The 20,073-nt window shown below is 37.2% G+C and overlaps 1 protein-coding gene across 3 annotated transcripts in view; it reads left to right on the forward strand.

Moving 5' to 3' along the window:
- KITLG (KIT ligand) overlaps positions 1-20,073 on the forward strand; it is an 81,874-nt gene that overhangs the window by 42,315 nt on the left and 19,486 nt on the right. For 2 of the 3 annotated variants that reach the window (XM_077772226.1, XM_077772229.1), the window contains exons 3-5: positions 3,028-3,090; positions 17,248-17,418; positions 19,554-19,713. In XM_077772226.1, the coding sequence (XP_077628352.1) occupies positions 3,028-3,090; positions 17,248-17,418; positions 19,554-19,713 (394 nt within the window). The remainder of the gene's footprint in view (positions 1-3,027; positions 3,091-17,247; positions 17,419-19,553; positions 19,714-20,073) is intronic. The other variant, XM_077772227.1, reaches the window with a different exon arrangement.

The following is a 20,073-nucleotide window of genomic DNA, read 5'->3' on the forward strand; positions in this document are numbered from 1 at the left end:
TCCTGGCATATTTCCTACCTCTTACCTACCGGAGCTTGATTTATCTGTCCACGGTTTCCCAAACACACCTTGTGCTTTCCCATTTCTTTGTCTTTGCATATAATCCCTTCTCTATGTAGAAAAAAAGTTGAGGCTAAAGTAGATTGAGGAACTTGTCTAAGATCTTGGAGTTACCATGCGGAGGGCCTAGATCTAACCTGAACAGTGTATTCCCACAACCTGTGCAGTGACTCGTACATGAAACTAACTCAAAGGAACATCTTCTAAATTCCAGGCCCATGGCTCCCTCTGTACCATCAATCTTTCTGTATTGATCCATGTATATCAAGCGGAATTTATCACAAGGTTATCTGTACTGAGTGTGCATTAACACACTCTTCAGTGCTTAGAAAGTAATACACTAATTCATGAAGCAGCCATAAGAATCTACAACTCGACACCCTAAGTTATCTTCCAAATGTATTTGGAAAGGAGCCAGTGTAAGCCAAGAAAATAAAAAAGGGAGACTGCCCTGTAGGTGACTTGCTGAGCCCAGCACACGGGGCAAGGTTTATATCCTTCCTGCATCTGGAACTCTCGATGTCTGCTACCTTGAGATACCAATTAACCTCTCTGAGCCTCCATATCTTCATCTATAAAATATACTTAATAATCTATGTCTCATGAGGTTGTGGCAGACTGTACATGAAAATTTTTTATGAATTATAAAGCAGTTTTCCAAAATACTGTTACTTTTTATCCTATCAGAAATTAAATGTCAGTAAATCAGTTTAATGCAGAAATTATTATATACCACCACCACTCCTAAGTAGTAAGGTATGGAGATTTCAGTGTGTTGGTCAGAGAACTTCTTGTAAGGTTTCTTTGACTTCTTTGAACCAATTTTTATATATAAATGAATAATAAAATGAATTGGCCAGATCCCTTATATTTCTTCTGCTCATTAGGTGTATGTATATATATATACTCAGGTCCTAAGTTTGCTGAATACAAATTCTGTCCATTTTATACAGATGGATAGATAAAGATAATGTAAATTATCCCGAAGAAGAGACTAGATTGTCAAGCAGATTGTGTTCAGAACACCGGTTTTTCCATCTGGAATGGCTTTAATTTACAAGGTTGGTTCATAACATAACAGAATACTGCTGCTGAGTCTAATTCCAGTGTTTACACCCACAGAAGTGTCAGCTGTTTCTTTGCCAGCAGGGCTTACATAAAATGACTGGGTCATTTTGCTTTTTTTTTTTTTTTTTTTTTTTTTTTTTTTTTTTTTTTTTNCTAAGCCACCCAGGCGCCCCCATTTTGCTTTTTAAAGACGGGGGTGAAGACCCAAAAGACAAAAGAAATTCTGGAAGTGTGGGGAGAAATTTGAGAGGAAGAAAGTACACAGGACAAACGTGCAGAGTAGATGAAAGGTGCAGTAGAACGAAGAGGCATGGGAGGCACTGCTGCCAAAATCTGAGTTCTAGTTCTAGTCCATACTCCTTACTGGCTGTGTGACCTCTTTGAGCCCCAAGTTCTACGTCCGTTAAATAGAGCTAATGTGTCACAGGGATGGGAAGATTGGATGTGATCATACAACGTAAGCCCTTCATGAGCACAGTGTCTGGCCCGTACTAAATATGCAGAAAAGGTCAGGCTCCAGAGTAAGATGAGTAAGCTGTACCACTGGAGGTTGAATGGTGGTAAGTGCCAGGAGAGCAGTTACTACTTTGGCTCCTTTCTGACTGCTTATGCCTGTGCCTAGATTCTTTTCTCACCAAAATTTTCTCAGATTCTAGAAGCTATTGGCCAAGAAGAAACATACAGATTGTGTTATGGGAGACTTGTCAGGGGAGACCCAGTCCAGGAAACGTGAGCAAGATCCTAGCTTAATATGGGGAACAGCAAAGCTTTGGGATTTATTGAAGATGGAATAGTGCAAAACCATGTTTTTACTCCATATGTTGTCTTAAGATTCCCTGGTCTAAATCAGTTAGTTGTTGGCTATATTCAGCTGTAAATTGTAATAGTGGCATGACCAAGCAAGTGCTGTTTGTAGGACAGGAGATGAGGGAACCTAGAACTCTGTAAGATACCAGGATATATGCTCTGGAAATCAGTTACCAATATCTCAAAGAATCTGGGTTGAGTGTTTTATGATGTGTTTGTCACATTCAGTTAGTTTCTACATTGACTGTTTGACATGGGTACTTTTATCTCCATTTTATAAATGAGAGAAAGAAACCAAAGGACAGAATTTAGATTTGGTTCCAAATCAGGTGTTTGGTCAACATATGCCACAAGGACTGATGGAAATGTGTTAGATATTTTGTAAAAGGCTTCAAAAGAAGCCAGGTAAACATTGGAGACCTTTGTTAAGGCCTGGTGAAGCAGAATAAGCTCTCTCATAGAACTGAATCTTTAAAAATTAAGTTAGAAGGCACTTGGATCTCGTAAGTAGTAGTTCTTTTGAAGTTTCACTGACTTTTTATTTCTAGGATCAACAAATTCTCAACTTGCGTCAAAGTCATCTAAAGAATTTGTTAAGTAAGATTCAGTAGGTCTGATGTGGCCTCAGAAGTTGCATTTAGCAGGTTCCCTGGTGATGTTGACACATCACTTTGAGAACCACTGACAAAAAAAATCCAAAGCAAACAAAACAGATCATATTACTGATTCTTTGGTGAAACAGTAGGAAACTAGTCCTGAAAGGGAATTCCAAGACCACAGATAAAAATTGGAAATTTAGATGTTTCCAAAATTCACTGGATTATATTTAGCCACTTGTTACTGAATTTGGAGTCCAAAAGATTTGTGTTGTCACTTCCTTTTTTTTGGAGAGTACCTGTGATTATAAAGGGAAATCAAGAAAGGAAAATCATTATGTAAATATTGAAATTCAGTGGTAACTTAACAACAATATAATGGGTGTGTATGTGTTTTTCTCCAAACCACTAAAAACGGTATGATTAATTGGTCTGTATGAGTTTTCTCATGGATTTATTTTCCTTTCTTTCTTTTTTTTTCTTCTGGTCTCTGTAGGTGGCAAATCTTCCAAAAGACTATAAGATAGCCCTCAAATATGTCCCCGGGATGGATGTTTTGGTATGTAAACTACATTTCTGTGTTTCTTTTTCATAGCTGACAGAAGAGATGAGATCATTCTGTTGAGACAGGAAATTACCTGCCATTTAAGAGTTTACTGATTGTCAGAATTTGAAGAAGGTATTTTTGGAATTTGACTTGCATAGGTGGTTTGTTTTTTTTTGTTTGTTTGTTTGTTTTCTTTGAGAAAGCAAGCACAAGCAGGAGAGGGCCAAAGAGAGAGAATCCCAACCAGGCTGTGCACTGTCAGCAAAGAGCCCAATGTGGGGCTCAAACCCACAAACCATGAGATCATGCCCTGAGCCGAAATCAAGAGTTGAACACTCAACCAACTGAGCCACCCAGGAGCCCCACAAATCTATTTTTTAACAAAACATTCTAAATACTACTATGCCTCTTTCCTATCTCCAGTGGTCCCCACTTTGTCTCTTACAGACAATTTGACTCTTAGGAACAAACATTCTGAGCTAGAATCTTTCATTCTACCATGTGTTTTCAAGGCTTGGCATGAGGAGTTGTGTTGAGTGCAACAGTGCGTAGTAACTCTACCTGCTCTCTCACATTTACAGCAAGCTATGCACCCATACAGAAGATACTGTATTTTTCGCACATTTTCATATTTATGTTAATTGCATTGTACTACATATACCACTTTGAAACTTGGTTATATTTTGCACTGTGCCTTTGACATGTAATGTGCTGATGATCCATGTGGATTCATGTTGACTACTGTATTGTGTTCCTTGAGTTAATTTAATATCATTTGGGTTATTCTGAAAGTAACCATTTTCCCATCATTTATGAAATACTTATTATAAATCCACCCTGTGCAGGTTGTCTTAGGCTTTGAATACTTTTTGTGACTTAGTCAAAATTATTGCCATTTTAAGTGTGTTATGCACAATGCTAAGTGTGTGTGCTTAAGATGTCATTCAGAGACTATAAGGTTATCATTTCAAGAGAATGTGAAAGGCCTATTTTCATTAAGAAAGTAAACACGTTAGCAGAAACTATTTTGAACATTCCTTAGAACTCCTTAGAATATGTTTCTTCCTGTCAAACCAGATGTCCTCAGGTGTAGGTCATTATCTGTCCCATTGAATTACGGAGAGGTCTCTGGAAAATAGGAATGTAAAATCATAGCGGCTTTGAAAGTTAGTTAATCTACTCAGTCAATCACTCAGGCAGCAGGTACAGTATTTGTTAGGAAAAACTGTGGAGCCAGCACTTTACCAGACATTTTAAGAAACAAACACATCAATTAGCTTTATGTTCAGAAACTTTAATAACTAAGTGAGGGGGACTGTCTGGCCTTCTCATAATGCTTTATTTTTTAATTTTTATAATGATTTTATATATTTATTTCTTTGAATGATTAGAAAAACCCTTCGAGAAAGGCAAAAAGGATACCGTGATTTGTATGGGTTCTCTTTTACAAATGACACACTGAGGTTTATAAGCATTTTGCCCAGGGTTATCCAGCTAAAAAGTGACAGTCTTAAAAGGAAACCTCAGGTCATCTGACATTTAACCTTGGGTTATAGAGTGTGAGTATCTAAATGAGAAGGCATTCTAAGTGAAACATGTAAGTAATAAAGGTGCACATTGCTCCGGACAGTAGAAGCATTTAGGTCTGTGATTGCCAGATGCAAAGATATCATGCAGCTTTTCATGTTAAATTGAAAATAACAAAATAGATTACTTTGTGCTGATATAATCCTAGGTGTGCTCAATCACAGACTTTAGTATGGGCTGGTGGTAGCAAGAGGCAAACTTGTAAAAATAAAGCTGATTCATTGCCACATTTTTTTTCTTGTTTCTGTAATTGAGAAAAGTCCACTATTATTTGATCTTGGCACACCGTTCTGGCACAACTGGAGAAACTTTGTTCTTGGCTACCACAGTTGTCAAGAAAAATAAGCTCGTGCATAAGGCTTCGGGTAGAAACGGGGTCCTACATTTTGTTTTACCTTTATTTAAAAAACGTTAGTTTCTGCCAAGACTAGAGGAGTTTCCCAGTGGAGAAGCCAGTGATTATTTGTCAGTGGTCAGAGACCCAGCTGCCTTATCTTTTGTCTTTAAACAATAAAGGGTGGAGTAGGAATGGGAATGAACACCAGAAAGATCCTCTGGGGCCAAAGCAATAAAATTCTGCCTTGAGGTGCTGGGCAGGCAGAAGGTGGCTCTAGAATAGAATACACTTTATTGTTGTATTTTTGCTTTTAAAAAATGCTAAGAACTCCTGAAAATGGCATGGGGGAGGGGGCGATACCTCCTAGAAAATTACCTAGCAGATTCCCACTCACAAATAGCAGGGTGCTACCAACCAGTTGGTATTTAAATCCAATGATAATTACCAATTCTGTTTTAAGCTCTTGAAACTGTAATATTGCCAGACTGTTAGGATTTTAAATCACTAACCTTAAAAAATCCTAACCATTTCTGATCCTTTAATTTACCATTGATGTTATTGCTCAAAGACCAAATATTGGGTTGCTGAATTTGTGATACATATCTGCTGTTATTCTAATGTTTATAAAATGATATGTATTATGACTTGTTTATGGTATTTGAGTAAAAAAACCTTATCAGTTTTTAGTTTTAGATTTATCAGTTTTAACTTTTTAATTGGAAATAATTCCAGGGGCGCCTGGGTGGCTTAGTCGGTTAAGCGTCCGACTTTCGCTTAGGTCATGATCTCACTGGTCGTGGGTTCGAGCCCCGCGTCGGGCTCTGTGCTGACTGCCAGCTCAGAGCCTGGAGCCTGTTTCAGTCTGTGACTCCCTCTCTCTCTGACCCTCCCCTGCTCACGCTGTGTCTCTCTCTCTCTCCTAGAAATAAATAAAACATTTAAAAAGAAAAAAAAAGGAAATAATTCCAAACTTACAGAAATATTGTGAGAATATTCTAAAAACATTCAAATTCTTTAATCCATATTCATCTACTTTTAACATTTTGCCTTATTTACTAAAGAAAATGTGCAAGCATGTGTTATTATTTTTCTGAACTCATTGAATCAATTGTATACATAAGGGCTATTTACCCTATGTATACCTAAATACTTCAGTGTGTTGATTTCCTAAATAGAGGATTTTCTCTTTTGTAACCACAGTATGGTTGTCAACTTCAATAAATTTAGCAATAACTAAAATACTTAACTCTATTGGCTGTAGTTTTTTTAGTATTTCCTCTAGTACAAGATCCAGTCTAGGATAAGGGCTTGCATTTTGACATCAGGTGTGAGATGGCCGAATGGTTCCCAGATATGTCCCATGCTGTGATTATTATCATCTTACATGTAAAAAGGGATTTTGCAGATAGAATTAAACTTCCATCTCCATTTCCTTAACTTATCAGAAGTTATCCAGATTGTCCTAGTCTAATCAAATGAATCTTTATATGAGGAAGGCAGAAGTATCAGAGCCAGAGAGAGAGATTAGAAGATGTTACGCCCCAAGCCAAGGGGTGCAGGTGGTAGCCTCTAAAAGCTGGAAAAGGGGGCGCCTGGATATCTCAGTCGGTTAGGCAGCAGACTTCGGCTCAGGTCATGATCTCCCGGTTCGTGGGTTTGAGCCCGGCATCAGGCTCTGTGCTGACAGCTCAGAGCCTGGAGCCTGTCTTCAGATTCTGTGTCTCCCTCTCTCTCTGACCCTCCCCTTCTCACGCTCTCTCTCTCAGAAATAAATTTTTAAAAAGTTAAAAAAAATAAAAATAAAAGCTGGAAAAGGCAAGGAAAAGAGTAACACAGCCCTCCTCTTTAAGAAAAAAAAATGTGTATCTTTGAGACATTTGACTGATGTTTCTTAATGATTATTATATTTAGATTATGTATACCAAGCCATGATGCTACTTAAGTGATGAAACGTCCTCAGGTTATCCTACCTAGAGGCACACAGTGTCCATCTTCCCTTCATCGTGCTGTTTTGATCACCTGGTTAAGTTTTTCTACTGTTTCATTAGCAGCATTAGCACTGTTTCATGGGGGGAGACGTGTTAAGACCATATAAGGTTCCTCATCAAAATTTCTCCCATAAATTGAGTATCTATTGGCAATTCCTGCCTAAACCAGTCTTTCTGTCATATCAGTTTCTATTTTAAAAGGCATAATTAAACAAAGAAGTCCGTGACAATATGTAACCAGAAGCCTGCAGGCCACCTTCCCTGTAGCACTTTTACCCTGGTGTCTGGGATTCCAGTTCTCCACTCTTCCCACCTTTTCCTGCCTGGCCCCCCGCCTCTGGGCTGTTCCATCTCCCTTGACATTCCAAGAACACACCTGATTATTTTACTTCTCCTCCTTCATACACTTTGATGTCTATACGCCTGTTGCTCGTAGGAAACAGAAAAAGGAGCTTCTTAAATAACACCTCCAAGACTCTCCTGATCTGGCACCTTCCCAAGTCCCCTTTCAGCCACACGTCCTCCTGTGCTCCCTGTTGCTGCTGTTCTCTGCACACGGCTTTCTCTATACCTGAGCGGTCCTTTGATTCCGGCAACTCCTGACTCTTGCTTTCAATTTCATTTCATTTCATTTCTCCTTCCTCAATGAAGCCAAATTCTCCTGTTGGAAACTTTTTGTAACATCCATCAAAGTAGCAGTTTTACATTTATCTGTGGATTTATTTAATTGATAACCTTCGACTTATGCCTATAAACGTCTGCAAGATAGGGATTTGTCGATGTTTACTCTTATGTCTTCAGTGCATGATGAACAATAGGCACTTAATAAATCTCTGCTGAAAGAAAGTGAAGAAGGAAGGAAAAAAGTTCCCATGTAATCTCCTGTAATTTCTCTAAGGCACAAATTTGACCTGAATAGAGTCCATGAGATTATTGTTTTGAGATGAGTGCCTATAACTCCTCTTACCATACTTGCACCTCAATATTACTGCTATCTTTTTTTAAAGATATATGTGCATTTTATTAAAAATCTTAAGTATAAGGTATTTTGCAATTTTTAGGAATCATGGTTTTCTTGAGGTTTCCATTCAGCTATTTTCATTGAGTCATTTCCATGAGAACTTGCTCATCGTTCCCAGTGACTAAAGGCTGAAAGCCAAATTCCTGAATCTGATGTTCATTCATAATCTTCATAATCTTGCCTCCTCCTAACCACCTCATCTTAATACTTATTATTTCCCAACACAAACTAGCCACCCCAGCTAGAAACATCCTTGCCTCCTAAAATTACTGTGCTTTTTCTCAACTCTGACTTTGCTCAGTGCTACTCCCCTTAGCCGGGGATGCCCTTTCCCTTCCATCCAGCCATCCCAATTCTACCTGCAGAATCCTCTAATGTCTTGCAGCTGAAAGCATCTTCATGGCCTCTCATCCAAAATCAGGTTGAGATCTATCTTTCTTACCAGGGCTAGTTCCTACTGTCCCATGCTCTCTTCCCTGTATCATTATCATCTAGTAAAACTGGATTCACCCCTACTCTGCTTGGACTCGGGATGCAGTGGTCAGGAACATGAAGATGGAATCTGACCTGTGGACTTTACCTTTTAGTTCTTTATCTCTGAGTTTTTATAGAACTTGTCCAGGAACTATTCATTTTGGGTACCTGATCATATATTTCTCACCTAGCTCTTTAAAATCGTATGTGTTATATATCTGTCTCAAAGTGTTATGAGACATAATTAAGTTTGGAAAAGCCAAGATATAAGATATATATATCGTCAGATGCTATCATTATTATTTTCTTATGTTTTCTCTTTTTACTGTATTTTTATTCTAATGATTAGGGATCAAATCTTTCACTCCTTTGTATTTCCTCACCATTCAAGCAGATACTATTACCAGAAACTGCTTACCAGTAAGCGTTTAACTGTTGGGAAAAAAAAATGTCCTGATTTCCAAATCTTGAAAGGTCTATCTTATTTGTTTAGAGTTCTTTGGTTCTCACTAACAGTAATGAATTCAAACTTAATTCTAAAGAAGAAAGAAAGAAAGTTCCAGTTATAAGGATACTGAAGAATAGCATTCCAAGTAAAAGGACAAGGATGTAGCCAGGCTTCATGAAGGGACTCCAGCCAGGATTGGAAAGTCTCCTGGGTTTTCCTCTTCCCATCTCTGCATCTCTGCCTTATTCTGTTCTATCTGTGCAGAATCTTTTTGTGTTCCAGTCACCTGGTGAAATATAGCTGCCCTAGACTCCCAGTTTTACATATTACAGTTGTATCTCTGCTCAGAGACTGTTTAGTTCCTATTATCAAACATTTTGGGGGAGAGATTTTCTGAATGGCCCAAATGGCTCAGGGATCTATCATTGTCCAATCAGTTATGGCCACAGAGCAAGCAAGTATGGGTCCTGAGGGGCAACCCTATGATTAGAAGTATTTCCTATAGAAATAGATTAAATCAGCCAAATAGACACTGTAGTTACCTACTTCTGTCTCCCATGTAATAAGTATTTATTTAAAAGGAATAAGTGTAGGGGTGCCTGGGTAGCTCAGTCAGTTAAGCGTCTGATTTCAGCTCAGGTCATGATCTCCTGGTTTGCAGGTTCAAGCCCTTTGTTGGGCCTTGTGCTGACAGCTCAAGCCTAGAGCCTGCTTCAGATTGTGTGTGTTTGTGTGTGTGTGTGTGTGTGTGTCTCTGCCCCTCCCCTACTTGTGCTGTTTCTAAAATAAACATTTTTTTAAAAAATTTTAAATAAAAAGAATAAGTGTAAAATGTTATTAATCAAATAAAACATTAAATACTATTTTTAAGAAGGCTGTCTTTTCAAATTTTATTTTTATTTATATTTAGAGAGAGCACACAAGTGAGGGAGAGGGGGAGGGATAAAGAATCTTAAGCAGGCTCAACTGACCCTTGAGCCACCCAGGCATCCGAATACTATTTTTAAGTGGCTCTTTTGTGTACTCAAACTACAGGGTCCATCTTAAGTGATTATATTAAGACATTGTTCAGAATATCTAGACTGCTGTCTAGTAGAAACAATGAAAGCCATATATATAATCTTAAAAATTGTTCAGTAGCCACATTAAAAAAAGTAAAAAGGGGGCACCTGAGAGGCTCAGTCAGTTGAGCGGCTGACTACTGAATTCAGCTCAGGTCATGATCCTAAGGTCGTGGGATGGAGCCTGCTTGGGCTTCTCTCTCTCTCTCTCTCTCTCTCTCAAAAAATAAATAAATAAAAGGAACAGTGAGTAGAATAAGAAATAATAATAAAGCAAGTAAAAAAATGTAAAAATAAATCGTCTTTACTACAATATATTTTACCTTATCAATATAAATTAGTGGAGTTTTACATGTTTTCATATTATTCAAAATCCACAGTGTATTTCATACCTACAGCACATTTCAGTGCAGACGTTAAATTTTCATCAGAAATATTTACTTCATGTTTAGATTTTTATAAAATTTACAGTTGAAAGTACAGATTCACATACCTAGGATTTTCTAAATATACTTAAAAGTTTTCCAGTCATTGAATATTGATTTTTAAATTGAAACAAATTAAAAGTAAGTAAAATCAAAATATTAGTGCTTCATTCTAGCCACATTTTGAACGATCAGTCACCACAGGTGGCTAATAGCCCCCATATTTTATAACCCCTTTATTTTATGGAGAAATCGAAGCTCTGAATGGATGAAGTGACTTGACTGAAATCACAAAGTGTGTTAACAGTTAAGACTAGACCCTGAACCTCTAGTTCATGGTTTCTGCCCTCGCCTCCCTGTGCTAGTCCTTCCTCACTGGGCTATTTTGTGTCAGGCTCGGGGACCATTTTTAGGCCCTGGGAAACAACGCATGTTTATAGTAGGTGGGATGATTGCCATCTTAATCAGATTAAAGTTTCTACATCACTTTAATTCAAGCAAGAAAACGCAAAGTTAGATGCCTAAAGTGAATACTGAAGACCCAAATTAATTGTTTAGGGAGAAGACCAAAATAAGTCCTGACAAAACCCGTCTCCTCCAAAAGGGAGTTAAGATTCTAGAGATTCCACATCACTAATGTGAGCACACACTGTTTTTGCAAAGTGCTTTTATAGAAATGTTTGAAATTTGCCTCCTGTGGAATGTTTGTGAGTAGAGCAGGGGAATGTCACTTCTCTAGCCTTAAGAGTAGATTCCAGAAGGATAAAGAAAGTCCACTAAAGGCAATTGGCATTTGCTGTTTGGTTGTGACAGTTGGCTTGGAGAAATGTATTTTCACCAGTAGACTCTGAATTCACTGAAATGAGACAAAACCATTTCGATTCCCCAGAGATCTCTTAATTGAGTCCAAGGGCCAGTATGCCTGGTCTAGATGTGAGACCCTAAGACTCATAGGCAACCTGGCAGAAGAAATGCTGCAGCTGTATGTGCTTTGTACCACTGACAAAAGAACTGAGTGCGTGCTTGGGAGTCTTGGTTTTGTAATGCTTCAGTTTTAAATTTATTGTACAACCTTGGACAAATCACATCATTGCTCTAGGTCTTGGCATTCCCATTTATGAAATTATGGGGCTGGACAAGGTGGTCTTGGGGATTCCTTCCAGATCTAAACTATTGAGATTCTAATGCGTAGCTCAAGGTTCTTTTGATTTTTCAGCCAGGAGGGAAATGCTGGAAATACAAGAGGAAACAAAGGAATGCTTTGTGCCCTGGGCATTCACACCTCTAATACTGGCAAGAGTGAGGTTTGACACACATTAGAGAAAAGAAAACAAAAACATCTAACTGGGCGGTAATACTAGTAATTAGATTACTTACACTAGAAGACTGAGGGCATGCTTCTTGTGACTATTCCTCAGAGGGCTCATGGTTATGAGCCAGTGCTTTTCTCCATAAGAAGCTAATAGATACATTATCCAACTCCTTTGTCGGGAATTCTCGGAACATAGATACCTACCTTAGACCCAGTAAGGAAGCACACAGGTATCTCTCTATGAATAGCTACCAAATAGAAAGTAGCACCAAGTGCATGCATGAAGAAATGTTACAGTACATTTTGTCCATTTTCACCTTCTGATTCCATACAGCTAATGGTGGCTGCTCTTAAAGATGCCCTCTGCATCCAGGGTTGTTGCAGAATAATATGTCAAATTCTTTCAGCTAATAAAGTAGAACAGTTTCTTGAATGAAGCAGAAGACAGAGAAGAGAAAGAATGGCAGACTCAGCAAGTCCCCAGGATGTTTTTTTAATTATTATTTTAACGTTTATTTTTGAGAAAAAGCACACACGCAAGTGGGGGAGGGGTGGAGGTGGGGACAGGATCTGAAGCAGGCTCTTTGCTGACAGCAGAAAGCCCTATGTGGGGCTCAGACTCGTGAATGGTGAGATCATGACCTCAGCCAAAGTCAACCCTCAACCTACTGAGCCACCCAGGCACCCGGTAGGATGTTTTTAAAGCACACAGTTTCAGCCAGGGTCTCAAATGTATCAGTTCTGGGATTTCAGAGGTGTTATATCATGTGTCATATGTTATCTGTTTTATATATTCATGTATTATGTATATTAAATATGTGTGCTTTTAGAATGTGCATGGATATTTTCATTATTAGTCTTTAGAAGCAGTAGTATTCCTAGTTATGTTTAGAATGCTTTTAAGTATAGTAGTTTTTATATCTTTCATTTAATCATTTAGTTAAATCATTAACTTGGTGATAATGCTTTAAAATCCCTTAGGGGCACCTAGATGGCTCAGTGGGTTGAGCACTCCACTCTTGATTTCAGTTACTGTTGTGATCCAGGGTCGTGGGATGGATCCCTACATCCGGCTCCATGCTGAGCGTGGAGCCTGCTTAGGATTCATTCATTCATTCATTCTCTCTCTCTCTCTCTCTCTGTCTCTCTCTCTCTCTCTCTCCCTCTCCCCCACTCCCTCTCTCCCTCCCCCTTCCCCCACACTTGAAACTTAAAAAAAAAAAAATCATATTTTTTAAGCAAATCTTCAGTGGTAGTGGGATGGTAGCTGGTTGAAGATATTGATCCATTATCCTTGATACATTTAGCATTCTTGAATGATACATGTTATATGGAAACTGAAAGCATATTTTTCCAGTGGTCTTAGCCAGAGTTGCTGTAATTAACCCAGAAAATGTAAGATGGAAACTACTAAGAAAGACGATTCGAAATTGAGAGTATAAAGAAAACCCAGATAGATTTTTCCCTTTCATTTTTCTAAATTTTATTTATTATTACTATTATTTAATGTTTATTTTTGAGAGAGAGAGGGGGAGACAGAATCTGAAGCAGGCTCCAGTCTCTGAGCTGTCAGCACAGAGCCCGACATGGGAGCTCAAACTCAGAAACTGTGAGATCACAACCTGAGCCTAAGTTGGTCACTTAACCAGCGGCCCCTAGATTTTCCCTTTCAAAGCAAGGACTGTATTTCTTTTTGTATGTATATAGGTGAATGGAACATTAAGGTATATGTACTTCAAGAATTTGAAAGGTACTTTTTACATCACTTTATTGACCTCCTGTGTGGCTTTATCAGCTTTCCTAATTCTTCACATCCTTCTAGTAAAGTAGAGAACATTATTTATATCTTAAATTCTTCTGATGCATGTTGTGAGTTAATATTTATATAGAACTATTTGAGCTTAAAATTGTCTCTGAAAGCTAAGAAATAGTGACAATAATGCTTGTTATTAAGGCAAAGGAGATAATTACATTTGGGAACCCCACAGCCTTAAATCATCCATTTCCTAATCACAATCTTGGAAGAGTCAAAAAAAAAAAAAAAGATATATCATTTCACAAATGAAGTATTTAGTTTACAGTATTTTGTTCTCTTTGCAAATCATTGACTATATTTAATTAAAAAGAAAATATGAAACTGCTTGATGATCTAGTTAGAACTGGTTTTCTCTTGCAGGCAGACAGGTCAAAACTGGCCAATATTTGATAAATACTTCTTTAACCTTAGATCTCTCTTTAATAAGCCCAAGAATCCTAATATCCTAACATGTAACTCTTTAAAACAAATTAATGAAAAGATAGAAGTCTGAATAGTTTTTTTTCCCAAAGAAATTATTGCAAGAATGAATAATGAATGATGAAATACAACTTACAAGATGTTTAGAAATGTGTTTTTCAGCAGTGTAGTATAGAAGTTTGTATCGGCTCTCGATGAATTGCTTGTAACTTTAAAGGGGCAGATTTGGGGCTAAGATTAGATTGTGGGGTTTCCATAATCTCACTGTAAGAAATTATAAGTTTAGGTTTGAGGATTCTCCTGGAAAAAGTTGATTGCCCCAGCTGTTGATTAGGCATGTGGACAGAACGTGGGTGGCCTGGAGGGCATTGTCATCATAGCTAGATGACAACTTGAATACAGAATGCAAACCTAGAGTTCAGCTGAAAATAGAGATAAACAAAAGCGGTTGCAATAAGCACGCCCAGAGTTCCCTGGGTAAAAAAGAAGAAACCCGTAAACATTTTTTTTTTCTACTTTAACCACAAAAAGAAAAAACCTGGTCACTTAAGGCAAAGATTGCAGAAATTATATGAATACCTTATTTTAGGTTAAGGGAATTTGGTTTTGGTTCTTCCACATCAGAGGATCTGAGGGGGAGGATAGGATAGCATATTTATAAAGTGGAATGATAGAGTTTGAAGAGACCCAACACCTAGAATCTTCTTGCCACAGTAAAATTTGCACAGTTACAACAGAATGAACTAATTGGGGAAAGCTTTCCTGCCATATAAATACCCTTCAAACAGTATTTCCAGTACATGCTGTGTCCTTATCCTAGGAAATCTGTCTCTTGCTGATAGGGCAGACTGTCTAAAAGGGAATTATCACTGCCTAAATGGTGGGAGACTTGGAGAGTGATTAAGTCCCATAGGAAAGACTGACATCTTAGAAAAGAGACCTGTGAATGATGTGAATGTGAACTTTTATGTGCTTGGGATAAGCACCGAGTAAACAAAACAAAGAATCCATTCTGAACATACTTTGGAAACACATAGTCTTTGAGAACTTGGTTGATGAGTGAAATGGCCTAATTGAACTAATTCCATTTGGGGGTTTGTTTATTCTACTTTTCTGAAGCCAGAGCCAACACTCCTGAAAGTTTTGAATGACGTTTAGTGCTTCCAGGAATTGGGGCTTACCATTCTGTCGATAAGCTGGTTTCCTTTTTGGCTGTGTTCTATTAATTAAAACTGTTCTGTTAAATGAATAGATGGCACCCAAATATCCTAATTTAGGATAAATTACTTGGCCTTCCCTTAGAGATATTCTGCTGGTAGAACAGGGTTAGTGGTTTGATTCATTTTACATGCCATCAGTTACTCCCTTTGATTATAATATTTTTATTACAGCAGAAGCTATTTTAAATAATTTAGGATCTTATAAGCTATGGCAATTATAGCCATCCTCAATCTTTTTTCCTTCACTTGTTACTTTTTAACAGAGTTTAAAACAAATCAGAGCTTCTACTTAAAAAAAACTTTATGTGAGAAACTATAACATTAAAATATACAAAGTATATGAATTTAAATAACTATTTTAAGTAATCCCACACCAATTTAAAAAATACTCAAATGCATTTTAATATACCAAGGAGGCTTTTTCTAATAATCTAAACCTTTATTAGTCCAGAACCATTTATAGCAGAGGTTGGCAAACTATGCCCTGTAAGTCAGATCCAATCTGCACCTGGTTTTATATGGCCAGCCAGCTGAGATTGGTTTTTACAGATGGGTATTTGTGGTGTTTTTGATAATAGAGAATGCTGTGAAGTCCAACCACACCAAATGATGACTCAAAATAAAGAATTCCATTCTTTTTATTAGTAGACCTGTATTATAAAATATTAAATTCAGTTATTATGCAAGAGAAATTATTTAAAAATTAAATACATTTTAATTTTGTAATAAAAGTTTTATAGAAATTTGCTTTCTCGGGGCTCCTGGGTGGCTCAGTTGGCTAAGCATCCAACTTCGGCTTAGGTCATGATCTCACGGTTCGTGGGTTTGAGTCCCGCATCAGGCTCTGTGCTGACAGCTAGCTCAGAGCCTGGAGCCTGCTTCAGATTCTGTATCTCCCTGTCTCTCTGACCCTCTTCTGCTCACACTGTCTCTCTTTCTCAGAAATTAAAAAGAAAAAAAATTTTACTTTCTCTGTGTATATGTACCTACATAATATCCTTTTTATTTTTGCCTCAGTGTGCGAAGTCTAACATATTATCTGGTTCTCTACATAAAGTATAGATCCCTGACAGAGTATTTTTTGCTCATGTATTTTTTATTCACTTGTGCATCTGTCTTGCAAATTATTTCTGAGCAGCTTTCACATGCCAGGCACAGTTCTAGGCCATAGGGACACTGTGGGGAACAAGATTTTATAACAACAAAAAAATTACTGCCTTCATAAAGCTTACAACTTATGTACATCATCTCCCCACAACTACCTTGTTCCATTATTCCCATTCTACAGATAGGTTCAGAGAATTTATGTGGCTTGTCTGGAGTTTCTCAGCCGGAAACAAACCCAGTTAGACCTCACTCTTAAGATATGAGCTTCTAACCAATGGGCAAGGCTAGGTTCAGGGGCGGGACTCTATGCTTGGTTTAATGCTTTACTGTCACCATCTTGTAATTAGTTATTTTTGAACAATAAATGTATTTTCATTTTGCCCTTGGACCCACAGATTATGTAGCTAGCTAGTCCTGCTGCTAAGGCAAAAATGCTTCTCTCTTAGACCACATTCCTGCCACAGTTGTTTGTTTTTTAAAGACCCACATGAATTTATGAACTTATCTCTGGAGAAGCCTTGAAATCAATCAAGCACTTTGGATAAACAGGCTCTTTTTAATCCATTGTTTCATATTTCAGTTCACCAGAAAGACTGCAAGTTCCTTGAAGGCTAGGACTCTCTCCTACAATACTAGTTTTTGTTTTTGTTTTTGTAACCTCTGTACTAAAGCTTTTCTAAGAACAGTGAGTAAACCTTGTCAAGGATAAGACTTAGTTCTGTCTTAATTTACTTCTATGGAAGAGCAATATTCTTTATCATCAATATTTGGCTCCAATCTTTATTAATTTGCAAATTTTGAAACAGATGTTAAATCTGAGGTAAACAAAACACAAGAACTAACCCGTTCTGATATAAGGAAATTCTTTGTTCAGCAGTAACTGAAACACCGATGTCTTTGAAGGGTGACTGATCATAGAGATTTTTATCTTCCTTTCTTTCAATTTCTTGCAGCCTAGTCATTGTTGGATAAGTGAGATGGTGCAACAGTTGTCAGTCAGCTTGACTGATCTTCTGGACAAGTTTTCAAATATTTCTGAAGGCTTGAGTAATTACTCTATCATAGACAAACTTGTGAAGATAGTGGATGACCTTGTGGAGTGCATGGAAGGACACTCATTTGAGGTAACTTTGTATTCCTTGGGATCATTTTTTTACTGCTCTTCTCCAAAACCTATGCCAATTCGTGGCGGCAAGAGTCGGGTTGTCTCTATTTGTGAAGTTTTTAATTTAAAAACTTTTAATTAAAAAATTTTAAGATGAGCACAGAAAATAGGTGTTTGTAATTACACTGCAATGCAGAAATATATTGAGGCTTACATGTTGTTACTTAATATAAGAATAAAATTTATTCACACTACAATGTTTAAAAAAAAAAACCCTTTATTTCAGAAGTGAGTGAAGTACTCCTAACCAATCTATTAGGTTACAATGTTCATTTATCTTTAAATGGAAAATTATCTATAATGAACTCTCTTACTTAACCTTTTATCCATAGTAATCCTGTCACAACAATGAAGTGCATTTTAACATCTCCAGGGCATTTGATGATTAGTTGTCACCATCCTCAGAATGTGGGCATGGCAGTGTTTTCAGATCTAAGTATATTGAAGAGACAGAGTATAGTGATTAAAAATGAGGTGTTAGGGTTCAAATCCTAACTCTGTCACTAATTGGCTTTGTGAACTTAAGCTTTCTGTGCTCACTTTCTTTATGCCTAAAATGAGGAGAATGACAGGATGTGTCTCATGGGGTTGACATTGGATGATTTGTGATTAGTGCCCTAGAACCATGTCTGGCAAAATAAATCCTAATAAATATTTTTTTATTATTTTAAAATACCACATCTATAATAAGATCGATCTTGGGAGACCTGCTTTGGCATATAGAGTTCACAGTTCAGGGTTTATCCTATAGACCTAGACGCTTAAATCTAAGGTTTTAAGCATGATTCTGTACTGTAAAAACTCAAATACTCCCTTCTTGTCCATATTCTAGTCATTCTTCAAGACCCAGTGTTGGTCCCATTTGTGGGGACCAACTCTTCAAACTCAAGAGTTCTTGCCATGCTGGTACTCTCCTCACTGTATTCTATCACTTCTGTGCTTTCTAATTTCTAAATAGTGGATCTTAAAATCTATGACACCTTAGAGTTAACATGTCTTTTTATATTGTATTAGTCCAAATAGTGTTCTGATGGCAATGATACAAGGTCAGGGACCCCAGAAGTAGGGCATATCATGAACAGTGTCATGAAGGAAATAATATACCCATTGGAGCTTGAAAAATAAGTTAGGTCCCATATAAATGCTGATGTCGAGAAGGGTACCCCAAACACTGGAGAATGTACATTTAATAATCATGGCACTTTGGCTAGAACCCAAGTAGTATTTCTCAGTTGTTTTGGAGATTGAGTTAATCTGTATAAAGCACTTCTAGTGGTACATAGCAAGTGCTACATAGGTGTTACTATTACCTACCTTTCTTTCTTTATAGGTAATCATGCAGTTATGAATTCCGAAACTGTAATGTTGGTTTGCTTTCTTGGGGAATTTCTAGAAATTAATCATACTCTTTATTCTTTCATAACTTGTTTCTTTCATTTAACATTGTTTATAACTTATATCTACTTTGATGCATATAGCTGAAACTAAGTTTTTTCCTGTTTATAGAGTTAGTTCAGTATACCAATATTTATTAAACTACTCTTCTGTTGTTTCTTGTAAGAGTTATATAATACTGCTGCTAAGAACTTTCTTATATGTCTTCTAGTTCATATGCACAAGAACTTCACTAGAGTATTCACCTGGAAGTGGAATTTCTGGGTTACAGAATGGGCACATGGCCTACTCTACCAGAGATATCCAATGTCCCAATTTACCTCATTCCACCAGTATATAAGTCCTCTTTTTTCCATGTTCTTGGCAATATTTAGTATCATCAGAATTGTCAATTTTGGGCTATTTGGAGCATGTGTTATGAAAGGGTATTTTTTATGAGGAATAATTATTTTAATTAGCATCTCTAGTCACCTTACTCATCCCCACCAGCACTGCATTCCTTTTGTCTGGAGTTGAGCCCCAGACCTAACTGGATGGGATCACAATCTTGTACCAGTTTTGAATTATGCGTGTTAAAACAGTTGTCTAAAAGTGGAAATTTTACTTGTGTCTTTGGAGGACATATTTATAATCTATTACCTTGACATCGGTTAAATCTGTAAACTATCTGAAAAATATAATCCTATTTTTTTCTTCTAGAATGTAAAAAAATCATCTAAGAGCCCAGAACACAGGCTTTTTACTCCCGAAGATTTCTTTAGAATTTTTAATAGATCCATCGATGCCTTCAACGACTTGGAGATGGTGGCATCTAAAACTAGTGAATGTGTGATTTCTTCAACGTTAAGCCCTGAAAAAGGTAAGACATGTCAGCATTTCTAATTTAAATGCCAAAAGCAAGGTTGAATCTTGTATGTTTAGGTAAGAATCTACTTCTGACTCAAATACATGTGTAGCTAGAGATGTATGTGTATATGTGTAATACAAAGACATATCAGTGGAATGAAAGAAATGATCAGTTACTTTGTCAGTTTTCAAGCCAAAGCAAAACTCATTTTCAAATATAAGAATTGTATGTGAGCAAACACTATAGGAAATAGTCACTCATATTTTTTATCTGATCTTTGCTAGTATTGTGCCAAGTGTACACAAGTGTATTCTTCACCTCCACTCTTCTTAATGTCCTCTTTCAAATCTTTTCCTTAAGGTCTACCTCTGG

Source organism: Crocuta crocuta, unplaced genomic scaffold (genome assembly GCF_008692635.1).
Source record: "Crocuta crocuta isolate KB4526 unplaced genomic scaffold, BGI_CrCroc_1.0 scaffold216, whole genome shotgun sequence".
In the NCBI taxonomy this organism is placed as follows: Eukaryota; Metazoa; Chordata; class Mammalia; order Carnivora; family Hyaenidae; genus Crocuta; species Crocuta crocuta.